Consider the following 23,726-nt stretch of genomic DNA (forward strand, 5'->3'; position numbering starts at 1 on the left):
GTGATTAATACCTGGGGGAGCAAACAGCTGTGCATCTCTCTCTATCGGTGTTATAGAGGGTGGACAATTTATGAATTTAACCTGTATAAGCTTTATACAGAGTAAAATGGATTTATTTGGGGTTTGGATCCCATTGGGAACTGGGTGTCTGGGTGCTGAAGATAGGTAACCTGCTGAGCTGTTTTCAGTTAAGTCTGCAGCTTTGGTGGCATGGACCAAACCCTGGGTCAGTGTTGCAGCAGGCTAGCATGTCTGGTTTAGCAAGGCAGGGTTCTGGGTCCCAAGCCGGCAGGGAAAACGGGCTCAGAGGTAGTTTCAGCACATCAGGTGACAATCCCAAAGGAGTATCTATGACCGAACCCATCACAGTGGGGTTCATTAGAGAAGGCACACAGGCAACTGGCCATATGGACAACCTGTGCAAAGGCTAACACTATATACTGAAGCGATGTACAGAGTTAATGACATCACAGAACTGTGCAAAACAATTCATGTCTACTTTTACACTGGTTAATTAACCATGCTTACTGCTATGCAAAGCATGAATCCAAAAATATTTCCATAACATACTCATTAGAAAGGTTAAATCTTTCATTGGATGAGTCTGCTTTGCACATAGACAAATTAGCATGAATGGGTCAATATGACAAAGCAAGCTGTGGCAGTCACCAAAATGTATTGAAAAGACCAAAGTGCCATATAATCTGCTGTATGTGACATTTCTGCCAAATTATAAAGGCAGAGTATTCTGGCTGTAATAAAGCACACCCTTCAATTGCTGTGTCTCCCCGCTCCTCCCCCCCATTATGCTACTGAGCTTTTATAGATTGTTATTTTACTTATGACTCCCCCACCCAAATTGTACTATTAAAAAGGGTCTCATTGTGGCAAGGTAATAAAACTTGAAAAGACTAAAAACTGTGGCTTGATAAAAAATTGTTTCAAATGTCCTCACTTGAACTTAAATCTTAATGCTTAATGAGACTCAGGGGCCTCTCTCCAGGTTGGAGACCCGCCAAATCCACGAGGCTGATAATGTTTTAGCTTTAGAATACGCAGCATAAAACCCACACACTTGAAGGCATGGGGTAACGTTCAGACCTATGATATGAAGTCAAAATACCGGTTCTTGGCTTCTATAAACAATGACCCTACAATAGTAAATTCAAACTTAAGCACAAGGGCTTGAACACTCGCTAACTTCTTCTCCGGCTAGGTATTTGGCGATACACGATTCTCCACTAATGCATAATATTCAGTCAAATCTAGATTGTCAGTCCTACACAATTTGCAGATCAGTAAAATAAATACCTGAGAAATCTGATAGAAAACAGACCAGACTTTGGATAGTGATTTCCTATTAGAAAAGGGATTTTAATAATGGCACAGTGATTTTACCAAGCTGGAATTAAATTGCAGATATGAGATTCTGACATCCAAGCATTTAAATTACCATGTATATTATTAAAGTAACTCTGAAACCCAGCTCAACAAAGAATTCTACCACTGACTATTAAGACTAATTTTATTAAGCCACAGTGTTGGAGTTGCATTTATCTGGCATATACCCAACCTGTTCTGAAAACCTAGCTCATGCCAGTCCAATGCTTGGTCACGTGTGCTATAATCATGATGCAAATCCAAAGCAATGCTGCTTTCTGAGAATAAGCAGCTCATCACCAATGACACGAACTGCATGTGCCAAGTCAATTTCTTATTTAGATAGTAAGATTAGTCCCATATCATAGGAAACAGTTTAATTAATTCTCGATCATAATCATTTTCTCATATTATTATTCAAATTTATAGCCACACACTAGTTTTATTTCAGAGTACGATTAATTTCTGTTAAACATGTTTTTTATAAAAAAACAACATTTTGTGATACTGTCCTTTAGAGGTAATATGCTATTCTTAATTCACATTGTGAGGAAAAGTGTGTATCTATCAGAAAAAGATTGTTCAAGACATTTCCCTTGAATTTACTGGATAAATTGTATCAAGATTCTGTTATTATTACATTTTAACATAACTTCTGTATTTATTCTTTCAATAAAAATGTAATGGAAAAATCCTGGAATGCTTATTCCTTAATATGAAGGGAAGAGCTCTTTTTAGAATACATTTTTAAAAACACATGTTGTAGTAGTCTCGGCCGAGGTTCGGCCCTCAGCAGGGCTGTGGGGTATCCCACCGCCTCGCGCTGCTCCGCCGCCAGTCCTGGTCCAGCGGTAGTGTGGGACAGCAAACACATGGTTAGGGCTCAGGCCCTTAAGCAGGGGCTGAGCCAATAAGTCAGAAAAAAAAACAGGCCCTCAAGCAGGGGCTGAGTCAAGGAGCAAGAGGTCCCAGCCTCTCTAGGCCGGGAGAAAGGGAGAGTCTGCCACCCAAGGAGTGGGTGGCAGGGGGGACGCAGGCCCTCCCACTCCACTGCGTCCCAGCCCGGGGCCCTAGCAGCGGCGGAAACTCGCTGCTGCCAATGGGGATCCTGGCCGTAACACACCGACAGTGCTGCAGTCAGACTGGGGTCAGCTGCCCCCGGGCTACTTCCACACTCCCCCTTGCAGGGTACCTGGACCGGCCTAGTGTCCTCTGGTGCTTTCCACCAGCATTGGTTCCTCCGGGTAGGTAGAGAAGGGTATGCTCGGCTCCTCCTCGGGACAGCAGGAAAGGGGCAGGCTCGGCTCCTCCTCGGGACAGCAGGAAAGGGGCAGGTTCGGCTCCTCCTCGGGATAGCTGGAAAAGGGCAGGCTTGGCCAGTTCTCCTCAGGGTACCGGGCGAGGGGTAGGCTCGGCTGGCCTGGTGAGTCAGTAGGCCGGTTGCGGCCTGCTGCTGTCTCCCAAGCGGGAGCTCGGCAACAGACGTCTGCTCTCTCCGCTGGCTTGTTCTCCACTGGGCTCTGCAGGCGGGCTTTTATACTTCCGGGTCGGCGCCATGACCTCTGAGGGGCGGACGCCAGACCCGGTAGCTCCGCCCACATTGGTGTTAGGGGAGGTTCGGCCCTCAGCGGGGCTGTGGGGTATCCCACCGCCTCGCTACACATGTATTTACCCACAAATATAATTCCAAAAGGTGAAGTAAACAGAAGAGGGTTTCTTTTCTTTCTTAAGCAACCATTTATTTGTAATTCAAAGGAATAGTTACAGGATAGGACAGGTAAGCAGGTATTTTAAGCTTTCCCTTACAAGGCCATAGGCTTTTAGAACGCTTGACATGAGTTGGTGACCTAGGAATAACACTATGACAGTAAGGTTACAAGATTACTGGGAAGAATGTGCCAATAGATAATGGTCTGGAAAAACAGACAATGTCCTGTACAAGACTACAACACACCTGATTGTAACATCATAGGATGCCCTGCTTTGTCTGCAGGTTACCAAGGATACATTTCATTAGTGAAAATAAGGGGACCTAAGAAACAACCTATGAAAAATGGAGCACCCCTATATTCATGGGGTGTGGAAGTATAGATAAGGAAAAGAGGGTTGAAACCCTCATGCATATGCATATGGTGTAGCCATAACAATAGGATAAAGAAGATTCCATAGTTGGGTTACAGGGGGAAGACCCACAGGAAACCCCAATAGGAACCACTCCTCTGTCAATTACCACCAGTTGAGAAATCCATCAGACCTTAGAATATTTTTGGAGATGTGAGTATTAGCCATTGCAAGGGATTTTTTAGGATTTATATATGCATGGGTAATTGTAACTTTACTTATTGCTTTCATAAAACTTGTAGTAGAGGTAAGATTTTGTACTTGTGATTGTGTCTGTGGTTACTATCCTTGGTCTTTGTGTGTTTCTGGAGTCTCCAAATCTGAGAAAAGCACCAGAGGTGATATTCACTCTGAGTTTGAACCTGTAAGCAACAGGAGCTGAACCCATTGTGGGTTTAATGCAGAATCACTAAATTCAATTTAAATTTAAAAAGGCCACAAGAGGAAAACATTAGAAGAAAGTTCTTGTTGTAATGTATACATCACCAAACCTACAGAGCAAAGAGAATGTTGCAAGACTGTTTTATCTTTATTGTATTATCTTTAAATTTATGTATTTCTCCTTTTCTGCTCAGCCATCATTAATCACAACTGTTACTTAACTTCCTGTCTTTCTGCTGTGCAAAGCAACAGCATGGGGGAAAATGGGCAGTAACCCTCAGCAGAAAAAATAAATTATGATTTCTTCTTTCGCAACTATCCCTCTTTCCTGGATGCATGGCTTCTTACATAGAAACAACGTAACCACTGTAGTTACTACATTAAATTTCTTCTTGATTAATCCCCCAGCTTCCTAGGATCTGGATCAAGCCCAAATGTTAATATGTCATAGCAAAAAAAGAAGTGTGTCATGGGGGCAGAAGTCAGGGATTTTTAGGTGTACTTGTTGCTACAATTCCACCTCCATTCTGCCCACCTCCAGCAGGTCCCTGGGAATAGCAAGTTTGTCTGATGCAAGGGAAAGCCAGCAGCAGTGTACCAATGGAAAGCCTTGAAATCTCTGGGTCTGACACACAATACATCTCTACTTCAATATAACGTGATCCGATATAACACGAATTCGGATATAACGCGGTAAAGCAGTGCACTCTGGTGGATCAAAGCAAGTTCAATATAATGCAGTAAGATTTTTTGGCTCCCAAGGACAGCATTATATCGAGGTAGAGGTGTATGTAAAAATGGTAGGTTAGCAAAAGGACCAGGAACCTAATAGGAATTGCCTGTATCGTGGTGTGCTAGAATGCCCCTCACTGAAGTCACTGTCTGCACTGACATTGATCAGAACAACTATGCCAAAGAGCCATAACATACTTTCTAAAAAACAAAAAAAGATCAATGACTTCTAAGCACGGCTGCATGAACAATTAGAGCTGGTGCTGTTACGCAAACGACAGGAGTGGAGTTTAGAATCCAAAAAGAAGAAATGGCTGAGATATCAGTCATATTTGTCAGCTTTCTGCATTACGGCATTCTCCATCATTAACTTTTAACAAAACCCTCAAATCAAGACGGAGGCTAGAGATATAAAGTACAAGAACAAGGTCAGAACCTGAAGCCAACAGAAATACTTACATAAGAGCTGAGGGATCAAGAACATAGCCAGACACAAGCACATAGGAGTGGCTGGCAGCAAAGCAGACTTCTGAAGTCTTCTCTAGCTGGTCAGGTCTCTGCTGCAGTAAGTCTCTCTCCCTCCCTTGCCAGTGTTAGAAAAGTGGCAGCAGGGCTGTCTACACTACACCAATGTGTCTACAGACTTGGCTCACAGAGTCATGCAATCACAGCAGGATCTCAGCTTTCATTTATTACCAAAAAGTAAAATTTCTTACCCTCATATTTGCAAAGGGAAGCATAAAAACGTGACTAACTGTAGCCAGTGCCATGATGACTACTTGAGCCAGCCACAACAGAGATCTGAACTACTTCATACGGTACAAAAGAACAGCCATCCTGGGTCAAGACCCAATTGTGCATCTAACACAGTATCCTGTCTCTGACAGTGGCCAGTGCAAGATGCTTCAGAGGGAATGAACAGAATAGGGCAATCTATTGTGTGATCCATCTCCAGTTGTCCATTTCCAGCTTCCGACAGTCAGAGGTTTAGGGACAACCAGAGCTGGGGTTGCATCCCTGAGCATCTTGGCTAGTAGCCATTAATGGACCTATCCTCCATGAACTTAACTAATTCTTTTTGGAACCCAGTTATAGTTCTGGCCTTCACAACATCCCCTGGCTACAAGTTCCACGTTGACTGTGCATTGTGTGAAGTACTTCCTTTTATTTGTTTTAACCTGCTGCCCATTAATTTAATTGGATGACCCCCCGTTCTTGTGTTATGTGAAGGGGTAAATAACACTTCCTTATTCACTTTCTCCATACCATTCGTGATTTTATCAATAGACCCAGTCTTTTTAATCTCTTCTTGTATGGAAGCTCTTTCAATACCCCTAATCGTTGTTGCCCTTCTCTGTATGCGTCAATTCTAATATATTTTTTGAGATGGGTAACTAGAACAGCATGCAGCATTCAAGGTGTTGGAGTACCATGACTTTATATAGTGGCATTATATTTTCTGTCTATCCCTTTTCTAATGATTCCTAGCACTGTTCGCTTTCACGGCACATTGAGCAGATGTTCTCAGAGAACTATCCACAAGGATTCCAAGATCTCTGTCTTGAGTGGTAACAGATAACTTAGAACCCATCATTTTGTATGTATAATTGGGATCATTTTTCCCAATGTGCATTACTTACACTTCGTTGCCAAGTCACCCAGTGAGATCCCTTTGTAACTCTTTGCAGTCAGCTTTGGACTTACTCTTGAGTAATTTTTTATCATCTGAAAACTTTGCCTCCTCACTGTTTACCCCTTTTTCCCAATCATTTATGAATGTATTGAACTGTGCTGGTCCCAGTACAGATCCTGCAATTTACCCCTCTACATTGTGAAAACTGACCATTTATGCCTACCCTTTGTTTCCTATATTTTATCCAGTTACTGATCCATGAGACGACATTCCCTCTTATCCCATGACTGCTTAGTTTACTTAAGAGCCAGGATCACCTCTGGAGCCCTTTAAAAAAATTGGCATCACATTAGCTATCATCCAGTCATTTGGTACAGAAGCGGATTTAAAGGATAGGTTACAGACTACAGTTAGTAGTTCTGCAATTTCACATTTGAGTTCCTTCAGAACTCTTGGGTGAATACCATCTGGGTCTGGTGACTTATTACTCCTTTAGTTTATCAATTTGTTCCAAAACCTCCTCTAATGACACCTCAATCTGGGACAGTTCCTCAGATTTGTCACCTAAAAAGAATGGCTCAGGTTTGGCAATCTCCCTCACATCCTCAGCCATGAAGACCTATGCAAAGTCCAATGCCTGTCACCAGACCAGATCCAAACCCAGAGAACAGAAGAATATGCTGCCTGCCAGTAACAAGGATATGAGATGTGTATGTGAGGCTGAAAAGGATCCTAATGGAAGCGGGGAGAAATCATCAACACAGCTAGATTTCATTGGAATGGATCAAGGATGACTATGCTGAGTAAGACCCTTAAAGAAGTGGAAGTTTAGGTGATTTTCAGCAGAATATTTCCAGTCCCTAGAAAAGAGAGCAAAGGCGTGACAAGATAATGAAGATCAACAGATGGCTCAAGGATTGATGCAATGAGGAAGGTTTTGGGATGATTGACCTTGGGAGGCATTTACAGAAAGAAGACTTCTTGACTGATAGACTCCTCTTGAGTATGTGGGATATTAATCTTCTGGTTTGAAGGCTGGCATGATTGATAAGAAGGGCTATACACTGGGAGATGAGAGGAGAAGATTGGAAGAGATTCATGAAATCTCCACGACTTGCTTCCATACACAGTAGGAAGAAAGCGAGCTAAATGAAGATACAGTAAAGGATAAAGGAACACTATAAGGTAAGATTATGGACAAGGAGAAAGAAAAAGTCCAAATATTGATTGGAGTTGTAGTCAGGTAGGTGTTACGGTTAGTGAAAAGACTATACCTAATCCAGCTAAAAAACTGGGTGAGGTACAAGGGAAACAACTGAAACACTTGCACACTAATTTAAGGAGCCCGGGCAATAAAATGGAAGAACTTGCACTATCGACAGGAGGTCAAACAGGATATTATAGGGATTACAGAAACATGGAATAGCATTCATGACTGGAGTACAAGTATTGAAGGGTATATGCTGTTAGGAGAGATAGTCAAAGATAAATGTGGTGGAGTAAATTGTAAAGAAATAAGTGATAGTATGGACAAAACAGAATTTTTTGGGGTCTAAATCACTTTGGGAAAGGATTGTAATAGAGGTTCTGTTAGGACAGTGATAAGCGTCTGCTATAGACCAGCTGGGTCAGACTCGTATGGACTGAGAGCTCTTTATTATTATTAGAAAAATAAATACTAAGGGGAATTGTGTCGTAACAGGAAGAAAACTTCCCAGATATAGAATGGAAAATAAATGCTGCTGATACTGGTAGGGCCCAGTTATTCCTGACTGTGACAGATGACAGTTTCTGAATCAAATTCTCACTGAATCAATAACAGGTAATGCAATTTTAGACTTGATTTTGTAAGTAGTGAGGATGCCATAGAAGAGCTTGTAGGAAATAACCTTGAATTGAGTGATCACAAGTTGATTCAGTTTAAATTAAATGGAAGGATAATAAAAACCAGGTCATCCGATATGGTTTTTTATTTTAAAAAGGACAGACTTTGGGAAATTAAGGGAATTAGTTAGAGGTCAACTGGATTGAACATCTTGGATTTAAAATGTAGAGGAGGCTTGGAATTTCTTCAAATCTAACTATACCAAAAAGACTATCTGAAGTTTGCATCCCAAGCAAGGGGGGAAAGAAGCTTGTAGAGAGAGGCTCTAGACCCAGTTGGATGAATAACCATCTCAAAAAAGGTTATTAGGAGTAAGCAGAAAACCTACAGGGATTGGACAAAGACAGCTACACCATGGAGGTTAGAAAATGTAGAAATAAAGTGAGAATGGCTAGAAGTCAAGCTGAATTAGCTCTTGTCGAGGAAATTAAAATAAAGATTTGTTAGTTATATAAATAAAAAGAGAATAAGGATGGATGAGATTGAGCCGCTATGCAGTGCAGATGGGAAGAAGATTAAAGATAATCTCAAATGCTGGCCCAAAAAACTAAATGACTACTTTGCTTCAGTTTTCAGTAAGGATAACATGGACTTGTAATAAAAATATCTATCTGAGGGTAGTACCATATGACTGGAGAACAGCTAAAGTCACACCTATTTTTAAGAAAGGGGGAAAAAGTGATCGAGGCAATTATGGACACATTAGTGTTATCCAAGGCTTTTGAACAAATTTTTGAAGGAAAGAATAATTAAATTCATGTATGTAAACAGTAAAGGGGATGTAAAGCAACACAGGTTTACCAAAATATAGGTCATGCCAGACTAACCTGGCCTGGTGAAATCAGACTAGCAGATACTTTGGAATTTTTGCCTTCATCTACAGTGTGTGGGCACGAGTCAATTGCCAGGATTATCTGGGTGTACACCTCACAATCATTTCCCTGCGGTTGCAAGGGCCTCGGGTGTAGATACCTCAGCCCCTCCTATTCTCTCCCTATGGCACGTTACAGCCTAGTCTCCTCTGGGTTATAATACTTTGGTCCAATTTTGGTTGTTAGGTTTAGGGTGTGGGTGCTGGGTGGTATGGTGACCTGTGATATACAGGAGGTCAGACTAGGTAATACGGCGGTCCCTTCTGGCTTTAAACTCTCTGACTATGACCCAGGGCACCCTGGTCTTCCTATAAAACACACCATGAAGTGGCAAGTATTATATGCCTTGTACAGACCGGTAAACAGACACAAAGAAGAAAAGTGATTTTCGCCAAGATCATACAGCAGGTCGGTAGAAGGATCAACTAGTCCGATCTCTTCATCCACTATTATAATGACTGGCCCCCACAGCCTCCTAAGAGATAGATACTCATGTATTACAATGGAAGTGCTAAAACATAACATTTGTTACTTAAGCTTTGCATCTGAAAGATTTACACCACTTAAACCAGACTACCTCTGTTTATTTGCAGATCAGATTAAGATCTAATCCTGAAACACACATCTTCTTTTACCAACACAATTCAACCATGACGAGCAAGAATCACGTTAAGGAGAGTCAATACACAATACTTCCAACTGAAGTATTTTGCACTAAGGAGGAAGAGATTGTCCAAGATCAACCATTACACACACTGTGATGTAACCACTACAGACTGCTATCTGCATATTGAATACCACCTGGATCAGCAATATTTATATTCATTTTTGCCAAGATATGGCTTGGGGGGAGGGAAAGATGGGTAAATAAGATCATCTCTGTTCTGCAGTCTCTCTAACTTTTCAAAGTTTATGTTCAATTGCATCAGTGAGATATACATTTCTGTACATTAGGTTCAGCTTTCCAAAGCCACATACTGCTTAAGTAAATGGTATTAACTGAACTATAGAGCATCAAAAGCAGAATCCAAGTCAGATTCCTCTCGTCTCCAAAACTAAAAAATTGTAACAAATACAAGAAATGTACTTCTCAAGTTTAATGTTTACAAGACATCTAATTTGTAAGCTTCAAAGTCCAAATTCAGACTTGCAGTTCCCACTGTTTTTAAATAGCAGCCTTATACATATGTAGGGGCAGAATTTAGCCACTACAGGTGGGACAACTACAGTAGCTTTTCTCAAACTCCTCACAAAGGAGCCTGTGGGAGTTAAGCACCCAAATCACACTGAAACATAGTGAACTGGGCACTTAGCTCCTTTAGATTTATTTGGAAATCTAAGCTCAGATCAACACACACACACACACTCACCCACACACACACACCATAAATGAACATTAACATGGGAGTGTTGAGTTTGGTGTATTTTGTTTAAATCTATGATCTGGTTGTATTATGAAGAATTCTGAAGTATGTTCTTCAAGCCTATCTTTAAAAATAAAATGGTTCAGAGAACAAAAGGTTCAGAGTACAGCCTGGACCTCAAAGGATGCAAGAACAAATAAGCTTGTACCTAGATGGGCAAGTCTTGCCAACAGTACAACCTGGAATGGATCCAAAACCCTTCATTGTAAGAGAGATGTCTGCAGGCCAGGTGTTGCACACTGTTTCCAAACTGCAGTCATCCACTTTAAACAGAATAAATCCAAATCCAAAAAGCCTCACTTTTACTTTACATGGATGGGGGGGGGGGTAAAAACCACTTTGTAAAACTTGTTTTTTTAAAACCACATTTCAATTCTCACCATAACAAAACCATTGGCACTGGAACAACAGTGTGATGAAATATGTAGTGTACCCAAAGTCAAAAAAAAAGGAAACAAACCGTTGCATTGTACCAGCTAAAGTAAAAACCATAGGTTCCATCTTTAGTCAAAACTGCATGTGAAGTTCCAACTAAAAGCATTACTTACTCACACAGCAGAATACCATTTTCTAATCCAGACCGAAAATCTTTGTCACCAAAACTTCTGCCTGTGACTTGCTGAAAAATAATAAGGAGAAGCAAGAGAGAGAGAGAGAAAAAAAAGTTAATTAACAGGTGCATATTTAAAGAATGCTTCATAATTTTGTATTTAAAACCTTTAGAGCAAATGTAACATGACAACTCTTTGGGCATTGCCGGTAAAGTCCAAGATGTTTCCTGCATCTAACAAAAAACAAAATATAAAACCCTTTCACTGAACTATTTAACATGCAACACAAAGCACTTTTTGCTAATCCTTTAGTTTAAAATTCAAGAATGGCTTAATGTAAGTGTCATTGTAACCCTCAGAATAATTGTCAGTCTAGGCATGTTTATAGGCAACTAGCGTATTTACACAAAGCTGAGTATATGTATTTTTTTGCATAACAAATATACATCACTTTAGGTGCTATTCATGGACCTGATCCTGCAGCCCTTACTCACATGAGCAAGTTCACAGGGGCACTAAGTTATAGGAGTTGGGATTGCAAGACCTTGCGATATGATTTGTTACACAAATGTGAGGCAACCTTCCCAATTCCCTATGCATTGTTTGTAATAAGTTGAAGAACACAAAGTTAGTAAGCTAGAAAAAAATACATTATTTAGAGACAGATTGTAATACCCTTATTCATACTGAACACTTCATACCATGAAGTCAAATGGGACTTTCATGTCAAGTAAGGATGGGAAGTATCTGATCCTTAGTATTTTTGAAGAATGCTAGTTGAGAGACTGGTCTTTTATATATCCACAGGACAAGGTATGGCATGGGTAGGAGCAGCACAAACTTTCTCACAATGCTCTGGTTATTTGAACAATGCTACACTATAGGGGCTACACTACAGGTGAGAAGATTGTTCATTCACTCCTTGGCCTCTGAGAACAGTCTGCACAGTCAACAAACAATGTTAAATATTACCAGATGGAGTTGGAGAGGTAGAAGTATATGTGTGGTTCCTTCATTAGAGACTGGAACTAAAAAATGTATTTCAACTAAGAAATCGCCAATCAAAAAGCCATCAGATGGGAATCACTATCACTACTAACCGAGGACAGTGTCAAACCAGTAACACCAGTGTAAGCAGGGTCTGAATAAGCTTTCCTCTGACAGCTAGCTGGGATGGGGAGAGACTTCAGGAGCAAACTGTATTTACAGATATAATATCTACTCTGCCAAGATATCCAGCAAACAGAGCTGTGTTGCTCAAAGTGGTCAACTTTGGCTGATGTTGGGTTACAAATCACTTTAGTACTGAATGCAAGGTAGTGAAATGTTATCAATTTTGTTGTCTTTATTGCATGAATAAAAAGGGGAGCAGAACTGTGCTTAACCTGTCCCAAATGAGGGGGTCACCCTCAGCTTAAAGGACCTTGTTAAGTCAGGGGCTCGAATGCCAGACCCCTGTGAAAGTAAGAGGGGTGGGGACAGGTGTCCCAACCACAAGGTGTGGACTCTCCCTAAGGCTCCCCGGTCTGGTTTAACGTGTTCCTCCCCACTGTTCAAAGATAGAGCTAAATAGGTGAAATGACATCATGATAGTACCTCACTCTCCCTACAACAACACCTGGAGACACCTGAGGAACAAAGACTGAACCGGGGAAAGTAAAGGGATTTCTAGCCTGTGTATGAAAACTTGGGAAACCCAAGCTGCAAAGCCAACACAGCTTGTGCCTTAAGAATCTGCCAGCCTGTTTATCACTCAGGGTGAGAATTTGCTAATTCATATCCTACCTATCTAGTATGTTAAGCTCAGTTTGTGGTTTTATTTACTAGGTAATCTGCTTTGATCCGTTTGCCATCACTTATAATCACTTAAAATCTATCATTTTGTAGTTAATACACTTATTTTATGTTTTAATCCAAACCAGCATGTGTTTGACTATGTCGTCTGTGGAAAAATCTCAGCTTGGGTACCACAAGTGTGCATGGTCCTCTTCACATTGAGGGAGAGGTGGGCCAGGTGTTAAACCCATATATTGGCGAGATTTGACCCTGGCAGGATGGTACTGCTCTGGGGTCCTAGGCTGGGAGACTGGTGGTTAGAGAGCCTGCATGTGACTGCAGCTGGTGTGTCCCTACCTGTGTGAATGCTGGTGACAGTGAAAGCTTGGAGAGCTTTGCAATTTGTCACAACAGCACAGTGTGAGAGGGAGCCCAGGCTGGTGGGTCAGAGGGCTCAGTGGTACCCCAGTTCCAGGTGGCACCCCGGGGGGAACCATCACAGGCATCTCCCAAGGAGTGAAGGCCCAGACCCTCTCTTGAGCAGAAAAGAGGACACTTCCTGTTCCTGGAGGTGGTGAAGAGATCCCACCTCTGGCAGTCCCCATTTTAGGAATATGCTGTGGAGAACTTCGATGTCTAGCTCCCATTCATAGTCCTGTGAGGCTGGCGTTCTGAATACCTGGGAGGCAGACTTCTGAAATTTGGATCTGATGAGCTATGCACCAATTCCATAGTTTCATGGCTTCAGTGCACAGGGAGGAAGATCTTATTCCTCTCTGTGTGTTAATATAGAGCATGCAGGATACACTGTCCGTCATGACCCTGACTGATCTGCTCCTGTTGAGGGGTAGGAAATGAAGGCAAGCATTCCTGACAGCCCTGAGCTCTAACAGACTGATGTGGAGACTGACTTTTTGAGTTGTCGATCTGCCCTGAGTCGTGAGGTTACTGCAGTGGTGGACTCCCATTCCAACCGTGATACATCTGTTGTTAAAGTCACTGGTGGGGCTGGGTGACAGAAGGGAATGCCTGCACAGACATTGAGTTGATTCTTCCAGCAGTCTAAGGAGTTGCTCACTTGTAGAGGAACTGTCACCTGTCTGTCCAAGGTGTGTGACTAGAGAACAGGTCATTCTGAGCCAACTCTAGAAGCAGCAGACATAGTCTTGCATGATTGGTCACAAAGATGCAAGCTAACATGTGTCCCAGGAGCAGAAGACAGTTCTTTATTGTGGTTTGAAGGCTCCCCTAAATTGCCCATACTAGACACACAAAGTTACAAATCTGTTTACGGGAAGATAGAATCTGGCTGTCAACGAGTCAAAATATGCCTCTATAAACTGTAACTTCTGTACAGGGGTTGTCATGGGCTAATGGGCACAGCTGTAAATCCAGAACTGCAGGAGGATTTGAACCCTCAACCAACCCATGAAAACTGTTGCTTTGAAGATGTCTGGGTAGTCATGGGGGGCAGTTGAGGGGCACTCTCTTGAATCTATGTCTTTCTAGGGATTCAATGGAACCTGGAAAACTGAGCAGGATGTGATCTCTGGGCAGTCTGATCTACTAAACCTTTTCTTATTTGTAGGTGTACATAAGCTCAGGCATCATAAAATAGCCCTAGAATCCTTTAAAGTGTGTCAGGACTCATCTGTGGTTTCCAATAACACTTTAGAGGACTCCCCTTTGATGGTCTTACAGTGTTCTATACTTCTCTCCGGAACCCCAAGAGATGGAACCATGATGCCTTGCACATAACCACTGCCAGGGAGATTAACCTGGCAGCAGTGTCCACAGCATCTAAAGATGCCTGAAGAGCAATTCTGGCCATCAACTGGCCCTCTGAGATAATGGACTGGAATTGCTCCCTATGTTCTTGTTGTAGATGTTTAATATAAAGCCGTGAACCTGTTTATAATCTGTAAAATTACATTTTGCCATGACCACCTGATAATTTGCTATTCTGAATTACAGGGTTACTGATAAATAGATCAGTAAGATCTAGCCTTTTCTGGTCCTTGTCATATGGAGTAGACTTAGAGAAGTGTTGCCTATCCCACTCATTTACACATCCACCACCAGCCATGGATGGTGGCGGAGGCATAACTGCCTTGTCCATAGACAATGAAATAGGTGTTTGAGGAATGGCCTCCTTATCTGGCCTAGCTTCCTGCTCCTCAAAAGCCTCCCCCTGTGCGGGGGAAATGGGGGGGCTGGTGGGGAAGGAGAGGGCTGTACAACTCCGGCTTCCCTATGAGACAGTACCGGTGGTCTGGCAAAATGTTGTCGATAGGCAGCCAACAGGTACCAGTATGGCCACTGGGGGGCCCATACAGAAGTGGGGGTGGCGTGCAGGGTTGGCATACACTCTTGATAATGAGCCTGATCTTCCCTATTACTTTCAAAGAACAGGATCCTGAAAGGATATGTTGGAGAACCCTGAACAGAAATAAAGGAGATTGGCTGGAAGTCTCCTTCATCCTCCTCCATCTCATCCAAAGGAGGAGCACCCACAGAAAACAGTGGAAAGTCCTGCAGTTCCAGAGGATGGTAGTTGCAGACCGGTGTCTCAGTACCAAGAGGAGCTGGGACTCTGTTTCATCTGTTATGAAGAGGCCCTTAGTACATCTCAACTCCTGGATACTGAATAGGGGATCACTACTGACATGGTAGCTGAGGCTATGGTCGCTGAAGGCACCACCACCAGTGGTGGGCCTACCGTTGAAGGTGTCTGGGGCAGTTGCTTGCTTGGTGCTGGATGTGAGAGTACCAACAGCTGGGCTGAACTCGACGGTGCCAGTTCCAAGTGTCTATGCTTACCCTCCTTGCTGATAGAAGGTAGAAAGACCCCATCAGATCTGTGTCTCTCCTTCGTACACCAGGACTTGAAGGACTCCTCCTCCGGCACTGGCAAGGCCATAAACTCAACAGACTGAGTCAAGAGAGGTTGAGGCTCTGGAGACCGTAGATCTCACTGGGGACTTGGACTTTATTGGAGCTGGCTCCTTAAGGTGAGAATCCACACTAGTCTTTCTGGAAGCCTTTTCTGAAGCCTCAGAAGCTTTCCCTTTCTTAGGAGAAGCCTGCATTGAGGTGGAAGTGGCACTGGATCTGTCTGGAGACAGATGTACTGGGTGGAGGGATATGTCCTGACCTAAGAGCATTCCAAAAGGGAGCATTCGATCATTAGCAGAGTTTAATCTCCCTGTTTTGACTTGCCCTGGATTTGAGGCACAGGCAGAAGTTGCAATTCTGAGAGACAAGGGACTCCCCTAAGCAACGGACACACTTAGAATGGTTGACGCTCACAGGAATAGCCTCTCAGTAGAAGAGGTGATGGTTTGAAACCAGGCGAGCCAGGCATACCCTACCAGAAAAAAAATAATTAATCTCCCTGAGGGGAAAGAGGAGTAAAACAATCTTCTCACTACTTATCAAACTAGCTATTTTAAAAAATTAACTATAAAAACTATCTTACCTACCACAGTAATATTAGAAAAGCCAAGGCACGCTCAAGGCAGGCACACTAGGACTTCGTCCCAGGCTGAGGTGGTTGAAAAGAAACGGAGGACAGATTGCCCGCTGTGATGGATTACAGCCCTGAACACTATTGTACGCCTTGTAAGGTATCATTTGAAAACTCAATTTGCTGGGCAGCATTGTCCTGATAAAATGTATGTGGCAACATTGTATGTGAAGTTAAGGTTCTCTGTAACAAGTCCTCTGCCCGGCCTTCTTCCTGGGGCCCACTGGCTGCCCCAATAAAGCACAGCGAGGCTTTTCCTTCTGCAGCACCCGTGGCTTTATTTACAGACTTCTCCCATCACCAGTGATATACTATATACAGTTTGCAGGCCTTACAATCTCCACTTTCACCCAGAGCCTTCCCTCAGCCCGGAGACTGACCTTCCCTTGGCCATCCCCCCCTTCCTTCTGGCTGCCAGCCAGCCTTTATAGCCCTTGAACCCTCAGGCCCACAGGTGCAGCCAGTTCTAAAGGCCAGGCACCAGACTTCTCCCCAGCCCCAATCTATTTCCCCTGAGCAGGGGCTAATTAGGTGCCTCTGCACCAGCACCCTGCTACATTCCCCTATGTGATGTTATTAAAACATGTTCCAAACCCCACTGCCCTGCCCAAGCAGAAGTCAGAAAACAGGTCTGTCCTAAACAAAGGAATATGTGTTTGCCTTTATTTGCATTTAAGCATTATACAGAATCATCAAGAGGGAAGGGAAAACAAAAGCAGCTCAAACAGGGGAAAAAAGCCCAGTAGGGAACATCCTTCCATGTAGACTGTCTCCTGGTTCTAAGCTAGAAATGTTTTTCAAGAGGGGAATTAAAACTATAAAAAGGTTGGGCAAACACCTCAAGGCATCCCTCTCCCCCCCCACACCCATTGCATTCGCCGAACCTGAGAAGACAAAAAGGAAACACCCACCAGACTTGGGGGAGGAAAAAAGTCCCAACCTGAGGAGTTTAGTCAGTAATCTTGTTGGAAGCATGTAGTGAGAAAGTTTGCTTGAATCTAATATAGTTAAGTTAGGCACTAGTATGCATTTTATCTTTATTCTTCTTATAACCATTTCTGACTTTTTTGCCCAATTACTTTTACTTACTTAACCTCTCTTTGTAGTTGTAATTAACTTGTTTTATTGTTTTATCTAATCCAGTGTATTTAAACTGAAGTGTCTGGGTAACTAAGATAATAAACTAGTGTATATTATTCCCTTAACTGAATAATGGATTTAATATATTTGGACAGTCCAAGGAGAGGGCTAGGCAGTACAAAACATACATTTCTGGGGGAAAGTTTGGGACTGGGAGGGTGTTGGGGTCACTCTGCAGCATAACCAAGGCTGGTGAGAGGCAGGGTGTGACTGGCAGGCCGCAGTTACACAAAACACATCTGGGAGCGACATGCATGCTGGTAGCTGGTTGTGAGCAGTCCAGGTTGGAGGCTATAACAGCAAGGCATTGCAAGGCACCCCAGCTTACAGGACAGGAGTGACACAGCTCCCCACTGATCTGAACTGTGCCCGGTATGTCACACCAGCACACCTAAGTTCCCTCTAAGCTGCGTGGGCATGCGGCCACACAGCAGGCTATAAGGGCTGCGCAGGGACACAGCCACAGGGGGCTGGAGAGGAGAGAGGTTGGGATGGGCAGGGAGGGAAGCAAGTTGGGGCGTGCAGGGCTCCCCCGGCCACGGCACTGCTGCTGGCAGGGCGAGGTGCCTCTCTCCTGGAGCTGCTGCTGCTGGTGGGGAGACGGCTGTGGGGGGAGTCCTCTGGCCCCATATCCGGAGCTGCTGCCTCTGGGGAGAGGCATTTCGACCCCAGCCCTGGAGCTCCTGCCAGCGGGGAGAGGCGTCTCTCTCCCTTAGCTGCTGGCGGCAGGAAGAGGGCTGGGGGGAGTCCTCTGGCCCCAGCCCCGGGGCTGCTGCCGGCAGGGAGAGGTGCCTCTTTCCCAAAGCTTCTGCCAGTGGGGAGAGGGCTGGGGGGAGTCCCCTGGCCCCAGCCCCAGAGCAGCCTGCATCCCAAACTCATCATTCCCAGCCCCACCCCAGAGCCCACACTCCCAGCTGGAGCCCTCACACACACACCCCCGCACACCCAAACATTCTGTACAAGGCCTCATCCCCCTCCTGTACCCCAAACCCCTCATCCCTGGCCCCACCCCAGAGCCTGCATCCCCAGCCAAAGCCCTCACCACCCTGCACCCCAACCTTCTGCCCCAGCCCTGAGTTCCAAACCCCTCAGCCCCACCCCCGCCACACATCACCTACATATTGGTGCACATAACAAAATTCATTCCACACATGGATGGGAAAAATTAGAGGGAATATTGCATCACATCCCTGTACAGCCTTGGTATCCAGCATAAGGAAGTACAGGGTACATGTGCAGATCAAACGGACACTGCTAACTGAAAATCTCTGATCAAGGGCTCAACAGGCGCATGTGCACCTGACATGCAGCACCCATAGGGCTACTACTCAAAGAAGAGCTGGGGATCTTAAGATGACTCTCTCTCACCCAAACACTCACCCCTTTTTATGTCAAGTCAGTCTGTTGAGTTTGGGATACATCCCAAAGAATCTCACTAAGCTGCCTCCCTAAAATCCTTAGGCCAGACCCACGTAGTGTTGCAAAAGTGGTGCTCAGCACTCTGGTACCATGAGGACAGATGCTTTAGAAAATATAAGACAAACAGATTCTAATCTGTCACATTTGGGAGTACAGGGTTGTTAATGGACAATTTTTTGCCCTGCAATATTTAGCCATTCATGTTTTCAAACATAAAAATACCACACTAGCTATGGTAACTCCACTAGAAAAAAAGGTAGTTACAACTGTAACATTATATTAATTCCACTGTGTTCTCTCTATGAATAACTTTGCTATAGACAAAACCTTTTTAGCTTACTTGACCCCTAGATGCAGCCATTACTCCTGGGGGAATTCTGCACCACTGCGCAATGCAGAATTTTGCAGAAATTAATGTTGGGCGTGCAGAATTTCCTTTTCCCCCCACAGAAATGGGCTGCAGAGATGTTGGCCGCTACTAGGGGTCACTGGACCAAGCAGAGCCCAGCTCACAAATAGAAAACAAGTCCAGGGGGGATGAGGAGGGGGAGGGAACTGGAGGGTTCCCAGCAGCTGCAGTTCCTAGCACGCCCTGAAGGAAAAACAGGTGGCAGTGCACAGGAAACTCCATGCAAGCCTGGCACCCAGCATTAGGCTGTTTTTTCCTCTGGATCCCTGGGCTTTTGGGGGGTAGGAGGTGTGAGTGTGTGGGCTAGGGGTGGGGGGGTGCCCAGCTGGGCTCAGGGTGGGGAGGAGATGGCAGTGTCTGAGCAGGAGAGGGCCCCTCATCCGGACTCTGAGGGGGAGAGGATGTGAGTGTCTGGACAGGGAGGGCCACTCGGCTGGGCTTTGGGTGGGAGGGGAAGGGATGTGAGTGTCTGGACAGGGAGGGCCCCTCACTGGGCTCTGGGGGGGGAGGGGATGTGAATGTCTGCCCCCGCCCCAACTGGGCTCTGGGGGTGGAGAGGGGGCAGAAGAACAGGAACTGAGTTGTTGTAGGGGTTTCTTTAACTCTCTACTCCTGGGGGAATGTTCGTGTGTGCCTGTATTGTTACAGACATACCTGCTGACAGGTATTTTGAAATAAATTACCAAAATAATTGAAACTGGCATGATTATATAGCATTATTTTGACAAATAAAATTTACAGAATTCTGCAGAATTTTAAAATATTGTGTTCAGAATTTTTAGGCGCAGAATTCCCCCAGGAGTAAACCATCCAGGGTCTGCTATTCTAAAGGTAAGAGCAACACTGCTGGTCTTATCACTTACCATTCCTATTTTATGGGTTTCCATGCAGAAAGGAAAAGCTGCCAGTCAGTGATCAGAGGCACAGAACAATGGAAAGCAGCTAAACACAGGTTTCAATTGCTTCTGCCTCCGCACCGCAGATAACTCATGCTCAAAATTAATCCAATACAAAAAACACCCACACACAGTTCCAGTGTGATCCATGTTTCCTGCCTATGCCACAAAAAATGAAGAGGGATATATATGGAGATACCATAACAAATGGTAAAAAAAAAAAAAAAAAAAAAAAAAAAAAAAAAAAAGGTTAAACTGGATGGAATTTTAGACAATTTCTTACCTAAATGAAGCACCAATAATTAAGCCCCCCTCTAAGCAGACTTTGTAATCCAAAAATAATTTGCATTCTAGATATGTAACTTGTAATTAAAGCAAATATTTATGGCTTTTTTATCCAGGTAATTTACTGTGTTTCTTAAAGCAACCACATATATGGCACTCTCTGTTTGGATAGATCATTTGCCAAAACATTGACGAGACCTATAAAGCTCAGTGAAATGAGAAAACACCCTTTTTCGTGTGGTACTGTAATTAAAATAGAGAACAGAAGCTAAATATAATATGATTTGTCACCACTTTTTGCTTGCATGAGGAACTGTTTGAGTTAGAGGGAAATATAATCCAGATGACTATGTAAAGGCCTATATCCAATTTCAACCAAGCTAATTATTTCACTGCTGGATTTGTGTCAGTTCATTAACACTAGACAATCCAAAGGAGCTAAATACAAAGAAAAAAAAGCTTAATTTTTAAATCCGCAAGAGGAAACTAAACCACACGATAGTAGCTCTCTGCACCACAACATAATGGCAGCTTCTTTTATAAGTGTTTACACAGTAACACACATTTTGCAATATACAATGTTATTGCTGATTAACTCATTGCTTTCAATGTTCTTTGGCAGCTATATAAACTGCTAAATTAATGCCATCAACTACTGCTCTTACCCAACCACTAAAATAATGCCACATTATACAATTCTGTTTTCAACATGCTTCAATTCAGATTGGAAAATGTGATGAAAACAATCATTACTGATGCTTGATGTGATGCACTGCATTGAGCTAACAAGCCTCTGGTGTCAAAACAGCTTAAGGGCAGGAAAAAAGAACAGTGACAAATTGCTGAGCAGATGCTGTGCCCAGGTGAAGTTTATCCCAGCCAACAAGATTCACATTTGACTCATCAATGCCAAAGCTTAGAAAGTAGACAGCTTGCGTTTTGATGGGCATATCCAATCTCTGAGAAAGCAGTGAGGACAAAAAAAAAATTACAGAAGCAGACAGGCAGGCAGCAGGGAGAGCTATTTATTACTGATTGTGTATTGGGGCAACAATTTGTGAAGCCTGGCAGCAAAAGGATGACTTTAAAAAGATAGGTTTCAGAGTAGCAGCCGTGTTAGTCTGTATCCGCAAAAAGAACAGGAGTACTTGTGGCACCTTAGAGACTAACAAATTTATTAGAGCATAAGCTTTCGTGGACTACAGCCCACTTCTTCGGATGTGTATATGTTATATATATATCTTTTTAAAAAGATACAGGATCTGCATTTGGCACACTATTCATTTTTCTATGTGCATGCAACAGTGAAATTGTGCACCAAGAAGGTTTTTTTTTTAAGTTTTAACAGAATAAGAGTCAAGTAGTCTCTAAAACTAATCATTTCATTGAGAGATGTACAGTTTTTTCCTCCCCACTGCAGATAATAAACAAAAATATAAAACCTAATCTAAAATAGTCAGAGATGTTATCCTGAGAACACTTAACGTTGTTTGCAGTGTTGTTCTAGCCATGCTGGTCACAGGATATGAAGTTTTAGTCCAATAAAAGTTATTACCTCACCCACCTTCTCTCTCTCAATACTTAAACAAGTAGCCTGTACTTGCCAAGTTCCTAAAGGATTCTTCATGTGAATAGGGGCTTGCAGAACTGCACCCTTATAGATCAATAAGTTCCCAGTCTATAATTTTCTTTAGACATTTTCCAAACAGTATGTGACAATTTAAGACAATCAATTCATATAGTTCAGTGTTCTTTCAGTTTTTAGGGAACCTCTTCCACTTGGCAGCATTGCCACAGCTCCAGAATCAGCTTTGTATTTGCAGATAAACAAATAAATTTTGAATTCATAAAAATAGTAAAAGCAAATTTTATAGAGTCAAAAGTATCTATAAAGTGCCACTCTAGAGCAGTGTTTCTCAACCTTTTTGATATCGGGGACCAGCTTCCTGCCTTCCTAAACTGTCAGGGAGATCTCAGGGACCGGTGCCGGTCCATCGACCAGTCATTGAGGAACACTGTTCTAGAGGAAGAGTATCAGCCAACGCAAAACCTTCATGTGCCGCCAACATTGAAAGGAAAGAGAATCTCATCACACTGCACTGGGACTCAGGGAGACCTGGGTCAATTCCTGGTCAAGTCTGTCACAGACTCAGAGAGACTCAGGGCAAGTTGTCAATGGAGACAACAATTCTTCCTTTCTCCCATCCTTTGTCTCTATTGTCTTTTTAGATGGTCAACTCTTTCCCACTGGGACTGTCACATAAGAGCGAGGTGCTTTAAGTGGGTTCATAATACAAGTAATATACAGTAATAAAACTGCTAGTCCAGATGTTAAGTACTAGGAAGTTAGCTCAGCAGACTGACAGACATCAAGGATGTATGTATGGGTTGGTGGACAGGAAGGAAAACTGGGTTGGGCATATCTAGTTTCTAATGATATTTGAAGAATGCACTAATTCTGGTAGGTTCTAAATATTAATCTGCAATATACAGCAAGACTTTATAGAGCTGAGCTAATTAATTTACTATAAAACCAATAAAAACTTGAATGACTGAAATCTATGCAAGCAAAATTCAAGTTATCAAGGGCAACAATATGGCATGACCTCAGAACAACTGGTGGGGCTGGCACTGTGCCCATTATGAAACTAATATGGAACCTGTCAATTTAAAGAGGTGGGATTTAAGACTTAACAAGGTAAACCTGTGAAAAAAACACTTAGAAGCATTTAAAAATAAATTCATTAATCTTTCACTTTACAATTACACAAGTCTCAATCTGCTTTCAAAATTAACTGAATATACCAGAGGCCCATTTTCCCTTCCCTTTGTTTTTGCTGTTTTCCCCTTGCCCTCATCTTTTTAATTGCTAGGAATCTCCTTGCTCTGTCTCATTTCTTCACGCACACTCCACTTTTTCTAAAAGGAACAATGAAACTGAATGTACTATCTTCTATTTGCCACAAGCTCCTTTCTTAAGAAGCCTCCTTGGCAGACAACACTGACACCACACTATTACTTTACCAAGTAACTCATGTAATAATGTTATCCATTGACATGAATACTAGATATCTTACTCCTCCAATCCCTTTAAAATCCGTGCAGTTAATACCCTTTTTGCAAGGGGCAAAAGGAGGCTAAAACCCACTTTAAAACAAACAAACAAAACCAAAAAAGAAGTTTATCCTTTGTTGGGTTTTAGTTAGTACCCTTTTGTTTTCAAAAAGGAAAAAAAAAGTCTCTTCATTTATCAAATGAAGTTTTTTTCAGGCCCTTTGTCTTAATCTGGAATCTTA

General features: G+C 43.0%; 1 protein-coding gene across 2 annotated transcripts in view; it reads right to left on the reverse strand.

The window, feature by feature from the left end:
- Positions 1 to 23,726, reverse strand: part of LIMCH1 (LIM and calponin homology domains 1) — a 213,210-nt gene that overhangs the window by 108,495 nt on the left and 80,989 nt on the right. For both annotated transcript variants that reach the window (XM_065596963.1, XM_065596964.1), the window contains exon 2: positions 10,977 to 11,047. In XM_065596963.1, the coding sequence (XP_065453035.1) occupies positions 10,977 to 11,047 (71 nt within the window). The remainder of the gene's footprint in view (positions 1 to 10,976; positions 11,048 to 23,726) is intronic.

Source organism: Chrysemys picta, chromosome 5, assembly GCF_011386835.1.
Source record: "Chrysemys picta bellii isolate R12L10 chromosome 5, ASM1138683v2, whole genome shotgun sequence".
In the NCBI taxonomy this organism is placed as follows: domain Eukaryota; kingdom Metazoa; phylum Chordata; order Testudines; family Emydidae; genus Chrysemys; species Chrysemys picta.